Source organism: Amblyomma americanum, chromosome 7 (genome assembly GCF_052857255.1).
Source record: "Amblyomma americanum isolate KBUSLIRL-KWMA chromosome 7, ASM5285725v1, whole genome shotgun sequence".
Lineage (NCBI taxonomy): Eukaryota > Metazoa > Arthropoda > Arachnida > Ixodida > Ixodidae > Amblyomma > Amblyomma americanum.
In genome coordinates, this window is record NC_135503.1 from 125,505,138 (window position 1) to 125,519,461 (window position 14,324).

Genomic DNA, 14,324 nt, shown 5'->3' on the forward strand with positions numbered 1-14,324 from the left:
TAAGATCGTGCAGTCTGAGAACAGTGTGACATAGTCATCTGCTACTGACTGGCATCAGGTTTTTTTATAAGCATAACAATTCCAGCATATCGGTGAACAGAAAATCATTTCATTGCAGTTATATTTCATGAAGTGGCATCTTTCTTGGAGTAATCATTATTGTATGCCAGTGACTGCATGCATTTCTGCATCGCCCCCTTTGTGTAATCGCTTTTTATGTCTCCCTCTTAACCGCTGCCACAGGCTTGCCTTTCATTGTTAATTTTCATTGTGTGCAACAAACAATATTCAGATTCTGAACAAAAGAACTGCACCAGTTTATACATCATTTATTTTGTAATAATACCAGCAATATCTGAAGTTGAACATGTGGAAGAGACAAGGAATTATGAGCGACGCTGTAGTGAAGGACACCAGATGAATGCAGACCAGCTGGGGTTCTTCAACATGGACGGACGTCGCTCATCACATGCGGGCACATTTTTTTTATCTTGCCGCTGCCATCAAAATGGGGCCTCTGTAGTGTGGATCGAACAAATATTACCTTCGAATGAATATGCCGAGCACCACAGCCACTGAGCCATCATGAGAGGCCTCAATTATTATCTGCTATCTGAGGCAACAAATGCTGCCAAAAGTAAATGTTGCACAACGTGGTTAGGTCGCTGAGTGCCAATTAGGTTTCTTCCTAGATACCAAACTTTCCTTCAATTCTGCTCTCGCTTAGACTAGGTGCCATTTTCGCACTGCCTACCACAGACAGCTTTCGGTGAGAAAATCTATGCGCTCACATATCTCATTTTGTCTATTGAAAAAAATAAAACTGACCTGTTGCAAAAAATTAGGGTTGAACCGAGCCCTGAACCAGTTCGAAACAGTTCCTTTGAATCATTCCGGTTCAGGTTCAGTTCCAAAATGTAAAAAAATATGGGTTCGGTTCAGGTTCAGGGCAAAAATACGACTTTAGTTTCGGTTTTGGGTTCACATTCAGTTCCACTTCGACACCCTGCCCACACGTAAGCAATCTTAAGTGTATTTGCCGAATTTTATTTTGCTTTTCCCTGTTCTCGCGAAAATTCTCTCATTTTAACCTTGGTAGCACTGCTGAATTTCTGTATGCCCAATTTCCATTACTCTGCCCTTGACTGTTACAAAAACATGCATCAGCCGAGTTCAAATTCAAATTTCAGTAAGCTTTACTGAGCAGTATTATTCAAGCAGTATTCAGCAAGCTTTTCCTCTGCCCAACCTTATATGGGTGCTACACACAAACTCTGCTTAGGACCAGAAAGAAGACGAAGCCACCATGGGCTTGTGAAGAGCGCCATGCAATTTCACACCACCAACACAGCACAGGCAACAACGTCAGAAGGATCCAAACAGAATCTGTCCTGAGTTCTCACAGAGAACATGCAATCTCCAAAGGAAAATTCGATTTGTAATGCCAAAATTGCACCACATCTGAAATTGCTACACGGGAATTAACATATACTTTGTGCATGCAAGGGCAACCCCTGCCCCCCCCCCCCCCCCCCCCCCAGAAAAAAAAAACTACCAGGTTACGTAACTGTCAATTAGGAAAATTGTCAAAAACTTGTCACAAAGGTGTCAATAAGCCTCGCTCCTATTGGTTGGTTGTGGCCGGCGGCCATATTGCTTTTTTGCGTCATGGGTGGCTGCAGGCAACAAACGGATGTGGCAGAAGTGATGACGTTGCATGCCTAATTATGCAGCCGCTATTTGACAGTTTTTTGTCATAGTTTTGAGGCCATCAATTTGACTGTTGCCTTTGTGACAGAAAATGCTGGCGGTGTACGCGGCGATACGACTCAGCCGGCTGCGCCAGCGCGAGCAACGGCGAAGGGGGGGCGCACGAAGACGTGTTTGCCTATGTTTGACTTGCCAGATGAGCTGTTACGACGCCTTTTTCGACTGGAGAAGCAGACTGTGGAGTGGCTGTGCGACGAAGTCGCCGATGAACTGGGAGGTTTGTGTGCGAGTGCGCTGTCGGTGTGGCGGCGGGTGCTGTGTGCACTGCGGTTCTTTGCCACGGGCAGCTTTCAGGCTGCCGCTGGTAGCGAGGTGCACGTTGGCATCGCACAACCGACGGTGAGCAAATGCGTGTGGCAGGTGGCGCAGGCAATTTGTAAAGTTAGTGCGCAGAAAGTGTGGGTTCCCGTGGTCACCTCTGCGCAACAGATATATAAATAAAACACGCTTATGCTGGCACAGCACTTTATTTTTCCCCGCAAATGGCACTTCGTGGTCGTCTTCTGTTTCCCAAGGGGAAAGTAACAAACAAGCACACATCACATACGGCATCACCTTACCTTTTGGCATTTTTGTCATCGATCGAAAGAGGCGACAAACACAGACTTCAACAAGCTGTCTTCGTTGATTTCGTACCAAGCGCTTCTTGCAAGTTTGCTCGGTAGGCACATAGCCTTCACTGCATTCGTTCAAATTTTTCTGCGCACTTAGGTCAACCGCACGGTAGATTGCCGCATAACAAACAATAAACACGCCATAGAATGGGCTGCTTTCATGCAAAACGGCTTGACGTTTTACCGCCGTCAGCGCATCCCCGCGGCAGCAAAAGTTACCTACCAGCCAATTTAATAGCACAACTTCGAACGCTTTTTGTTTTGCTTAATATTTTCAAACCAAACACAATGTTTTGGCAAAATAAAATACTAGTTATTTTCATCATTGCTCATTTCTTTTTACAAAAAGTTAAGCAGACGGCCCGTCGAATGCTCTCGGGGCACCGCCCTGCCGTAATTGGCTGATTCCTCGTTGCGTCACGTGGTGACGTTTCATTGTGTCGTCATTTTGACGTCACTGTTAATAACTTGTGACAGAATTTGTAACAGTTGCATAAGCTGGTCCCAGCTCTCACACAAGAAGCATGGAAAGATTTGATCGTCAAACCGGACAAGAATACTGAAGCCCTTCTCACAGGTTGGGCAGAGGAAGTCATGACCTTGCATGACCTCTTGAACAATGCTATCACTAAAGTCTATTACTACTACTACTACTATCGGCAAATGCAGAATAGCCTTGCATGGTTTCCACTCTGAGCTGCAAGACAATGAAGTGGCCATAGACGCCTGAGGCGTCTGGTGAATGGCACATGAACAAGCTGCTGCTGTGAATAGGGGCTATGGGAGGCATCTCCCAGGTTGTGCCCCGTATAACAGATTTTGCAGTAAAACAGTAACCGCAGGGAAAATTCCTATGCACTCGGGAGCATTTTTGCTGCAATGCAGCCTTGCGATCAAGTTCGCTTGTTTAAACTAGGTGGTAGAACATATATGTCTACTCATACTTGGAGGCTTTGGAGACTATGGAGTTGCATGACGTTCAGGAAAAAATTTTACCCTTAAACCAATGTTCTGTTAAATTTTGGGACCAATAGCTTTAGGCACGAAGTGAGGTTATGTGTTGTATTAAATGTGGCCTTGAATTAATGTTCTTTTCGTTGAATCTTGGGCTTTCAGTTATTTGAAGCTGCGGTAGCCATGGAAACAATGAAGAAGTACGGGGATCTCCACACCCTGCTGATGGCGGAGGACCACATCGTCCTTAAGCTGGAAGCACCGTGGCCACAGGATTCCCCGCTTCCTGAGGGATGCTTACTGGGCAATAAGTGCGGCAGCCTCCTGGTCATGGACCACAGGGCTCTGGTCTCTGCGAGGAGCACACTGCGCAGTGCGGGAATCTCGGGAGCCCTGTTCGCCGGATGTGTGCCTTTCAACTCCTCGGAGCTGTTCGAAAGTGCTGCAAGAGAGGTGCTGAAAGCCACAGAGGAGATATGCATTGTGCACAACGGGAACACGATCTGTAAGCTCATTCGCATGTTCCCTCAAGCCAAGGTGCTAGCCCTGCCTCATGACTTCGTCCCGCATGCCGTGGAGCGGGAAGAGCCACTTAGGGATCACTTGGCACCGTTGGTGGACACCTGTCAGCTGAGGGAACTGTTGGGCTCCATCGAGGGCCTTAGCAACGGTTACCTCTTATTCACTCAGGAAACTGTGCGGGCAGTCCTGAGAACTTGCCCCCTGGTATGTAGTGCCATGGCCTTCTTTTATCATATCCGCTCTTGGTTGAGCTACATTGTTTTGGATAATTTATAGGTACATAAGTATTCAGAACCATGCAAGTTAAGTTCGGGCAGTCTTTAGAACTTGCCCCTGGTATGTAGTGCCATGGCCTTCTTTTATCATATCTGCTCTTGGTTGAGCTACATTGTTTTGGATAATTTTTAGGTACATAAGTATTCTGAACCATGCAGCTTAAGTTCGGGCAGTCTTGAGAACTTGCCCCTGGTATGTAGTGCCATGGCCTTCTTTTATCATATCCGCTCTTGGTTAAGCTACATTGTTTTGGATAATTTATAGGTACATAAGTATTCAGAACCATGCAAGTTAAGTTCGGGCAGTCTTTAGAACTTGCCCCTGGTATGTAGTGCCATGGCCTTCTTTTATCATATCTGCTCTTGGTTGAGCTACATTGTTTTGGATAATTTTTAGGTACATAAGTATTCTGAACCATGCAGCTTAAGTTCGGGCAGTCTTGAGAACTTGCCCCTGGTATGTAGTGCCATGGCCTTCTTTTATGATATCCGCTCTTGGTTGCGCTGCATTGTTTTGGATAATTTCTAAGCAGATAAGTATTCAGAACCATGCAGCTTAAATTAGACTAATGCGCTTGGTTATAATAGTTTCTAGCTGGTTAATCCTTTTACATGCCCTCATTCCTCTCCCTCAGTGTGCAGGGTTGCGACCCGGAACACCCTCCCTTCTGGTCGACGTCTCTGTCTTCTCTCTGCCTCTTTCTCTAGATGGTTAATCAGATCATTAATACCAAATATATGATGCATAATCATATTCCTAACGAACAATTGTTTTGTAGAAGAGAAGCCTATAGTGTGAGGAGGGGCTGAGCGAAAGTTGTTTTTCAAGTATCCTGGTATAAGCAGTTAGCTCTGTTGGCAGTGAACTCAATGTGAGTTTTGTAGCTAAGGTTACAAGGGACGTGAATGCCCAGGTACTTGTGTGACGTGACTGATTCGAGAGAGACATTGTTGGCATGACATGTTAGTAAGCTGCTGCATGCCACATTTGCAAACAAGGCCTCGTAACAATTGTGACTTGATTTATGCCACATAAAGATATATAGACTGCCACTTTTATTTGGTCTCGTCTTTAGTTTTCCATCAGAAATGAACTAGTAACATAATTAATGCTGGAAATTGTGTAAATCATCAAAAATTTTTCTACTCCTCTCGGGTGGAATTTGCTCACTGTTGTGGTTGGACAACAGCCTTCAAATTTAAGAGCAAAAAATATAAACGCCTTACATGTATGATCAGCAACAAATGAAACGCGAACAAGAGAACTGAAGTATCAACACAGAAACACAAATCTATTAGCTCCTGGAGAGGAAATACAAGTGAGGTTGATGAACTCTTTCCTTACTGTGGGGAAAATGTCTGTTTTCGGTAGGTTTCAGTACAATTTTTTTATGTAAAACCTATTGTATTAAAAATTTAGTGCAATACCTAAAAAATATTGCTAGAATAAAGGTGCTTTCTAAGCATGTAAGTTTGAACAACAAACTACGTGTTGCAACAAAAAATGTTATCTTCTAAAAACAAGATTTCAGGAAAAAAAATTGAACAAAACTTGTAAGGACACGCTTATATTTAAAAAGAAAAATGTCACAAATTTTCTCAAATATGTAAAATGCGTGTTATTTTGTTCGCCACTATCTGCAAAATAAATTATTTCTATCTTGAATAGTGTTCTTGCTAGAGAAAAATTTCGAAATCCTATAGCTGTGCATCGGAGTGCGGCCGCCTGTGTTTCAAGCTGGTTTTCATTCTCACTGAAGTCGAACCTGAGTCATCTTCAGCATATTGCAGCATCTTCAGACTTGTTGCTGTCACGTCATGAGTTGTCGGCTAAATCACTCGTAGACGAAAAAAGTCTTGTGATTTGCGATGATTTAGAGTGCACAGCACGCATGAGGAGGCTGGTAAGCTACCTTGATGGTACTGAATCTTCGGAGTGTGTTCAAAAAATGGCACTTTGCAGGAAAAAAAACTACATCGAAAATGAAACTTCACTTCTCCAACTACAAGCCAGACATGCATCGGGCCATTAAGCAATGCGGAAGGCTCCACATTTGAGCGGCGAATTCGTCGTTAGTGGGCAACATGGCGGGCAACGAGTACAGTTCTCAGTCTTAACAGCGCCCCTCGCGCGACAAAAGAGCTCCCTCGCGGGTCAAAAAAAAAACTACTTTGGAAATGTAACCTTGGTTCTTTGGCTACTAGCTATAGCTTCAGCGTGGTCGTAGGCAATGGAGAAAGTTCCAAAATCTGAGCGTGAAATGATCGTTAGCGGGCTAACTTGCTCAGTGGGTGCGGTAGGGAAAAAGTTAACATTTCTAAGGGACAGCCTTCGCACCTTCGATTTGAAAGTGCCTTGCTTATACACTGTTTTGTCGAACGTTTTTTGTTCGGGCAACACTGCGATTTAGCCCCAGAACACTTCTTGTTTGAAGAGCGTGTTTTTGAGCAAGCAGCTACCCCCGGCAAAAAGAGAAGCATCGAAAGCTGGCATGTCACCTGCACTGGCACCTTATCAAACACTGCGTGAAATGTTTTGCATGCCGCACTGCCTTATCAAAACCAGTGCGCCACGCATTGTCTGCACCGGTACAATCCTTTTCAAATGCCGTGCCATTGATACCAGAGACGCTTTGAGGCTAGGATTGCTGTCAGCACCCATGCTTGTTTGGAGACGACAAAACCTTATACAAGTATTAAGCTTCGTTCAGCCAAAGTCTTCTTGTTTTGCTGTTGGCGTATCAGTTGTCTTGTTCGCGTTTCATTTGTTACTGATGGTACCTTTTAGAATCGGTTAACGTAGCAAGAAGAAAATATTTAAAATACTTGATGTGCATATAGAGGCCACGAAATGGCCTGTTCAAATTGCATTATGTTTGGCAGTAGCCTTCAAGCGGACTAGTGTGCCAATACCTATCGCAACCCAAACATAACTGATGAGAAAATGCAATCGCTGGACTGCTGCAGTCATGTGTGGGGCGGCAATGACCTTTTCTTTTTGGTTTGACATGGCGCCTAACGCCATCATCGCTGTGTTTGAGACACTGCTGGGCAAATGATATGAAGTTCCAAATATGTATACGAAGGATGCCACTCCAGCACGGCATACTCGATGTGGGCAGTTATTGCCTTCATTGCAGCCTAGGATGATAGTGTGTTTATGCGTTTCTTTCATAAGAAGCAGTCAAGTAAACAGGAATGCACTGAAACCGCAAAACAAACAACAGTCGTCAGGAATGTGCATCATGTGCACGCACATAGACACTTTTGGCTAGCAGACCATGCACGCACGCATCCACACTAACGAGGGTTCGCCGCAGTGTCGCAGGGTGGCGACTCTGCTCAATCTCATGGGAATTGAGTGCATGGAGCAGGCATTGGCAGAGGGCTTGCATGAGATGGCATCCATTTTAGTAGAAGGGGAGGAGCAGAGATTGACTGGCTCCTGGCGGGCCGGGCAGTAGCTTCTTAGGGGGACTACGACGGCTCCGGGCATAGGGGTACGTGGAAGTGAAGAAGAAAGTGCAGTAATGGAGGCTGAGCCCAACAAAATGGCCTCTAGGAGGTCCAGGAAGAAAACTACAGAAAAAGGAATTTAACACCAGGATCAGTTACATAAACTTGCAATGGTTTAGAAAGAGCACAAATTAGTTAGAAATAGAACAGCAGGTAAAGGACGAAGAAGTACGTGTGTACAGGTGCGCAGAAGTTGTGGGGGCCCCAAAATCCCCAAAAACATCGATTTCTTCGCTGACTAAAAGAGCAGCCAGGCACTCGGGTGCATTGTGCAGGTCGCACTGAGAACTACAAAGCACACACTTCATTTCATGGCTGCATGCTTAGGCTGCCCAGTAATTAGGCTTTGTGGCAATTTTCGTGTTCCGAGAACTTTTGTGGGCACGGGCAGACTCTGTTCGAGACACATTTAAGACATCTAGAAGGTCTACTGTTTTTTGATGGCTACGTCTGGGAAAGGTGCAACGGAAAAACAACGGAGAAGTGGGGAGGAGTTGGTATGCTAATACATCAAGGAACAACTTGGCAACAAATAAAATCAACCTGCAAAGAACATGTCTAGGTGTTAGGAACAATTGCTGGTAAAAGGACGGGGCTAGGCGCAGTTTATTTGGGGACGGGATAAATGCAGGAATGAAAACAAGGATCTAGTTCAGTGTCTCGGTGATATAAAATTGGAGACGGTGCCGATGTTATTTTTTTGGGTGACATGAATGGCCACATGGAGGAACTTGGGTGGATACACAGATTGTAACGGAAAGTAAATGCTAGACTTCTGTGAGTGACACAACCTGGTTATTATATATAGAGAAACTAAATGTGAGGGACAAATCACTTGAGAATTCTGTAATAGGCAGCTGACCATTTACTACTGCCTAATGTTGTAAAGAGTCCATAGCAAGCTTGCAAAAATGGAAATAGACAAAGATGGGGTGTAGAATTAGGGAAGGGATCATAAGCATATTAGTCTGCAGATGGGAGCCGTGATCAAAAGAGTAATGCAGAAAAGACAGAAAGAGAATGAAAAATTAAATACACGAACAACTAGCCCTAATAGCAGCAGGCCTTGAGGAAGCAATAAAGAAATTTCCCATCGTAAAGTGGGATGATAGTCAGTTAGACTGCTCATCAGTACGAATATGCAACAAATAAAAGTGGCGAACTATTGCAAACGAATGAGGAAGCTACAAAGCTGGTCGAATAAAGAAATTAGGGATGCCAGCAAACAATGATAAGTGGCTTCAAGGGAGTACAGAGAGGCAAAGAAGACGCAGTTATGTCAAGAGGAAACAGAACAAAAATGGGAATCATATTAACAAAAGAAACTGGAAGTGCATGTCCTTGTCCAGGTAAAATAATGCAGTCCACCAATTGCTGGATGGCTGAAGTGTGCGATGCAACTAATTGTGGGCCGTGAAAATTTGGAAGCATATAAGTTGGCTTGGCAAAAGAAGTGGAGAGGACACTTAAAGGGCCCTGAAAGGGGCTCTGATAAAGTTGCGCTATGCGTGGGATGTTAAAGGACGCTGCTTCACGAATATCCTCCAAAAAGAATTTTTTTTGATGCGCTTTGTAGAAGCTGAGTTATCTGTATTAAGAATATGACTTTCTGCATCTTTGCACCTTTCCCTCTCATCTCGTCATTTTTTGCACACTGAAAGGTTAGCACCCCTCTGCTGGCCTTACCACCGGGAGCGGAGCTTCCTGACTCGCCGGAGCTATGTCACTTGATGGCCACGTCCATGGCAGCTGCCTCACATCTGCAAAAATCTAATCAATAGCCATCTCTCAACTTAAATACCCAGGTTCGAGGGACGGAGGAGGGTGCGAGCATGAAAAAGTCTCTGGAAAGGGCTCGCCAACCTTTGTGCGTGGTTGTTGGTCGTTCTCTACTACGTGTAGAAGTGTATTACTTGGCTCAGGTGTTCATGACGACACACTGCAGTGATTGAACGAGTTGGTGTAGTCTCCTTGAAAGATGTTTCAGAACCCCTTTCAGCTCCGCATTAAGGGTACGACGTGAAAGCACATTGTGTTAATTGCCATGTATACAGGTCATTCTATGCTTTGCATTCACAGCTCCTTGGTAGACCTCATTCTCCTCCTGGCACAGTGGTGCAGCTTAAGCGATGCGCCACAGCCCTGTGATGGCAGGTGCTCCCAGCGGTGGGCCTTGTGTGGCTCAGGTTGCTCTTCACGCGCGGCGAATCACAGATTCAACTGCCACCTACCACGGTGGGCAGTTTGCGCACTATCTGGTGGCCAGGTTGTGATGACACTGCAAGGTCACATGATTTAGGTGGCCCACCTGCCTCCTAGGTTGCTCTCTGGGCACCACCTGCCAGAGTCATGCTCGTGATTTTTCACTTATAAAACTGACGCCAACAACAACGACACTGGATTTTTCGCACAACGGGGCCTTTAATGCTATCGTGCTAAAAGAATCAAAGAAAGCAGGAACGGACTCAAGATGTCCAGAGAAAATTTTTAGAAGGAGACTACACTGTGAACTACATTACATATGAGTTATAGCTGAGCCATTTAGGAGCGAAAGTAATGGCTTCTAATGAGGGAGCAACAGAGGGCAGCATAATAGAAAGCATCTTTCAACTTACCATTCATAACTGGAAAAAGGAAGAAGCAAATATTCCTAAATGCACATGCGGAGGGATAGACAAAATTGTAATCAGGCTGATTAATGAACTTGGTTCAAGGAGCAAAGAAAAGTTAAAAGCATTGGAAACAGTCATAATAAATAACCAAATTCCACAACAGCTGGGGACAGGTTAAAGTGAATTTTATTTATAAAGAGAAAGGAGATAAGATGCATATAAAATCATTCAGACCAATTATGATAACATCTCTTACGTGCAGGCTAGCAATGCAGGCAATGATATTCAAAATGTAGTCATGGGTAGAATGTAGCAAAATAGTAAGAGAACTTCAGAATGGATAGGCACTTAGATAATAGCTTGTTCGCGCCACCCATTGTATAAAAATTGCTAAGGCGCAAAACAGACCACTTTATTTAGCCTTCCTGGACATAAGTGGTGCGTGTGACAACGTGAACAAGGAACTCCTATAGGACATACTAAAAGATGTAGGTATAAGTCGTGAGATTTCCTTCAAGAAAAATACAGAGATAATAAAGTTGAGAGAAGTACGACAACAATCGAAGTGTGCTAAGGATCCGATGTCCTTCGAATTAACCCTGTCCTTTGCCAGCTGTTGCCTCGGTATCCCCGCAAACTTCTTAATCTCATTTGCCCTCCTAACTTTCTGGCGCCCCCTGCTACAGTTGCATTCTCTTAGAATCCACTTCTTTACAATTAAGGACCAGTAGTCATCTTGCATTTGCATTACATGCCCTGCATAAGCCCACTTCTTCTTGATTTCGACTACGATGCCATTAACCTGCCTTTGTTCCCTCTCACTCTGCCCGATTCGGTCTCTTTAACGCTACACCTGTCATTTTTCTTTTCATAAGCACGCTGGGTTGTTCTTAAACGGTCCCTGAAAAGGATGTTTAAGGTTGTCTATAATACGCTTGAACTATGTAGAATATAGGCCACCGAGCGTTCATGATGCGCACAAGACCTCAAAAGCGACCTGATCATTTACAGTATATTTTTTAAAATTTGCGCTTCTACGCTTCGGGGTGACCAGTGGTGCTGGGCTTTTACCCGAATCCGCATGCAATGTTTGTTTCATGCAGCGCTCGTTACATCAGCAGCTGAAGGCTGTCTTTGGTTTGCCGTGCCAGCTGTTTTTGACATCACGCAGTTACTGTGGCCTGGCCGCGGCGCCAGAAGCTCCGCCCCTAGGGGAACTACTTCTTGCGTCGGCAGCCGGTGGAGGTTTCGAGTGGGTGGGTGTGCCAAGGGAGCGCCAACATTTCAGTGTGCAAAAGCGATGCAAGGAGAAACGCGCGAAAACGTGTTAATTCAAATTTTATCTATAGATAACTCAGCGTCCTCAAAACGCATTACAAAAATTCTTGCTGGAGGATATTTGTGAAGCGGTGTCCTTTAACATCCTAGGCATACCGCAACGTTATTGAGAGCCCCTTTCAGACCCCTTTAACTTAGCCTGAACGCTTTCCAGCGCACAAGCTCTTACTCATCACGTTTCGAGATTTCGTGGGATCTGCTACCACCCTGAGATCACAGCACCATCTGTGACAGCAACTACTCATCACGTTTCGAGATTCCTTGGGGTCTGCTACCACCTTGAGATCACAGCGCGGCCTGTGGCAGCAACTAGAAAACAGCGCATCTCGCATTGAGACTTGTAGTGCCATCGACAATAGCATTGCAGAAACAACCACCTGCCGCATGCCAATGATGACGAGACGGTCCAATATGGTGGATAGGGGTGGAACTATGTGATTATGACGTCGGGGGACGAAATAGCGGCATAGTTTCGGCTTCTTGAATTCAAGATGGCAGCCAATGAATTTGGTTGTGCAATCCCATCTCTTTCCCTCTCACCCTCCCCCCAAAAATATCCCATAATGGGTAGGAAAACTGTCCCGCTACGGGACCGCAATATATGTATACATTCGTTCTGCTATATATACTTCGACAACAAGGGCCACCCATCCGCGGAGATTTGTGTACCGAATTTGGTAGGAAAATAAAACCTAATGGGTTGCGGTATAGAAATAAAAACCACAGTTAAATAATAGGTAAACATTTTGTTTTGGTTTGGTTTATGGGGGTTTAACGTCCCAAAGCGACTCAGGCTATGAGGGACGCCGTAGTGAAAGACTTCTAGAATTTCGACCACCTGGGGTTCTTTAACATGCACTGACATCGCACAGTGCACAGGCCTCTAGAATTTCGCCTCCATCGAAATTCGGCCACCGCGGCCGGGATTGAACCCGCGTCTTTCGGGCCAGCAGTCGAGCGCCATAACCACTCAGCCACCGCGGCGGCCTAATAGGTAAACATTGTATACATCCAATTACTAATTGAAGTGTTACCATATCGCACCGCATACCGAACTCTAGGTTCACCTTGACTTTCTAAACGAAGCAAACTCCATTTGGAACGTATCTTGAGGGGGTGTAACTCAACAACGGGTAGACGTGCATTGTAATTTCTCTGATAGATGGCACTAAGCGTCGATCACTCCGCTAAGTGCAAAAGTTCAGTTACTTTTCCGAACCGCTGAGGGTTTTCTTCACTGGCCCCGCTGGATGTGGAAAGACTTTCATTTAACACATGGCCAATAAAGCTAACACTCGTTACTTCAACGTCTTCCAGACGGTGGCGGCCTTTTCTTTTTGTTAGCCTTCACGTTTCTGCCCCATAGGTGGGTACCGGTAAGATACAGCTGTTGTATGCTTTTCTCTTGAGGGATATTCGTATATGATAAATATGGAAAGGAGCCTACAAGAAAGTAATCTTGGTTATAACCTGTTGTACGTATTAGGTAAGACCATTTAGCAACGGCTCCCCGGTTTAATGTATGTGGTCGATATTGTACTGTTAGCAGATAGCCAGTTTGCAAACTTTGGTTAATTAGTGCAGTGTCGAAGAAGACGGTATAGGTTTCAGCGTTAGCGCAATTATGTCTGATTAAATACCCTGAGTGGCTGAATACAAATATCTCGGGGGATGGGTGAACGGAGGACAGATATACACGCAAAAGCACAAACAGTCTCTTAGGACAAAAGGGCAAAGAGATGCTGGGATAATGAAACATAGCACATTATGGGGGTACAACAAATGTGAAATACTGTGAGGTATTTGGAAAGGAATAATGCTGACGGCTTACTTTAGGGAATGTCGTTTTGTGCCTAAGAGCAGAAGTTCAGTCAAGATTATAAATAAATCAGAGGCCTGTTGGAAGATTAGAACTAGGTGCCCACGGGAAAACCACAAACGAGGCAGTACAGGGGGTATGGGCTTTTTCAAGACAAAGGAAGCTCAGAGTAAAATATTTGAAGGAACGCCTGAGGAAATTGGACGATAACGGGTAGGAAGCTAAGGTAAATACTTATACAGAAAGAGTGTTGACTCACAATGGCAGAATAGGACTAGGAAACTAACCAGTAAGTATGCAAGACGCAATGGACAGAGAAATAAAGAGCTTTAAACGTCAGGTTAAAAACCTGGAAGGTAAAAATTAGATTAATTCAGTGGAAAAGAAGTATAGTGTAGAACTATATCGATACTAGAAAAGGCTGATCAGGAAGGAAGTGTTCTATGATAACTCAAGAGGCAGTGGCCTACTTTTTGAAGCTAGGTCAGGATGTCTTAGAATGCGCAGCTACAGAAAAAAATTTAACGAAGATGACACATGTGCGGTGCGTGGTAACTCCGTATGGTAAATCTGAACACCTTTTTCTCGAATATGATGGTATCCATCTGGATGTCTGTGCATCCACAGTCACTCTCCCTGAGGCCCTAGGGTTTAGAGATAAAAATGGCCATGTGGATGAATCTAAGGTGGAAGTTAGCAAAAGCAATTGGAACGTTAAGCAGATAGGTGACATAAGGTTAGAAGTGTAAGATCAAAAATGTATTTCAAAAAATGGAGCATATATAGGGCGATTTTAACACCGTTAAAAGGAATATTAAAAAGAGAAAGCTGAGCATGATGTCAACTGCCACCACTCCGTTTAAAAGGGGACGTTCTTATCTTCCATCTATTCATCCTTGGCCAA

At 44.5% G+C, this 14,324-nt stretch overlaps 1 protein-coding gene across 1 annotated transcript in view; it reads left to right on the forward strand.

Annotated features, from left to right (window-relative positions):
- Positions 1-14,324, forward strand: part of LOC144099534 (uncharacterized) — a 102,833-nt gene that overhangs the window by 25,359 nt on the left and 63,150 nt on the right. The window contains exon 2 of the mRNA XM_077632911.1: positions 3,501-4,064. Within this exon, the coding sequence (XP_077489037.1) occupies positions 3,522-4,064 (543 nt within the window). The 5' untranslated portion in view covers positions 3,501-3,521. The remainder of the gene's footprint in view (positions 1-3,500; positions 4,065-14,324) is intronic.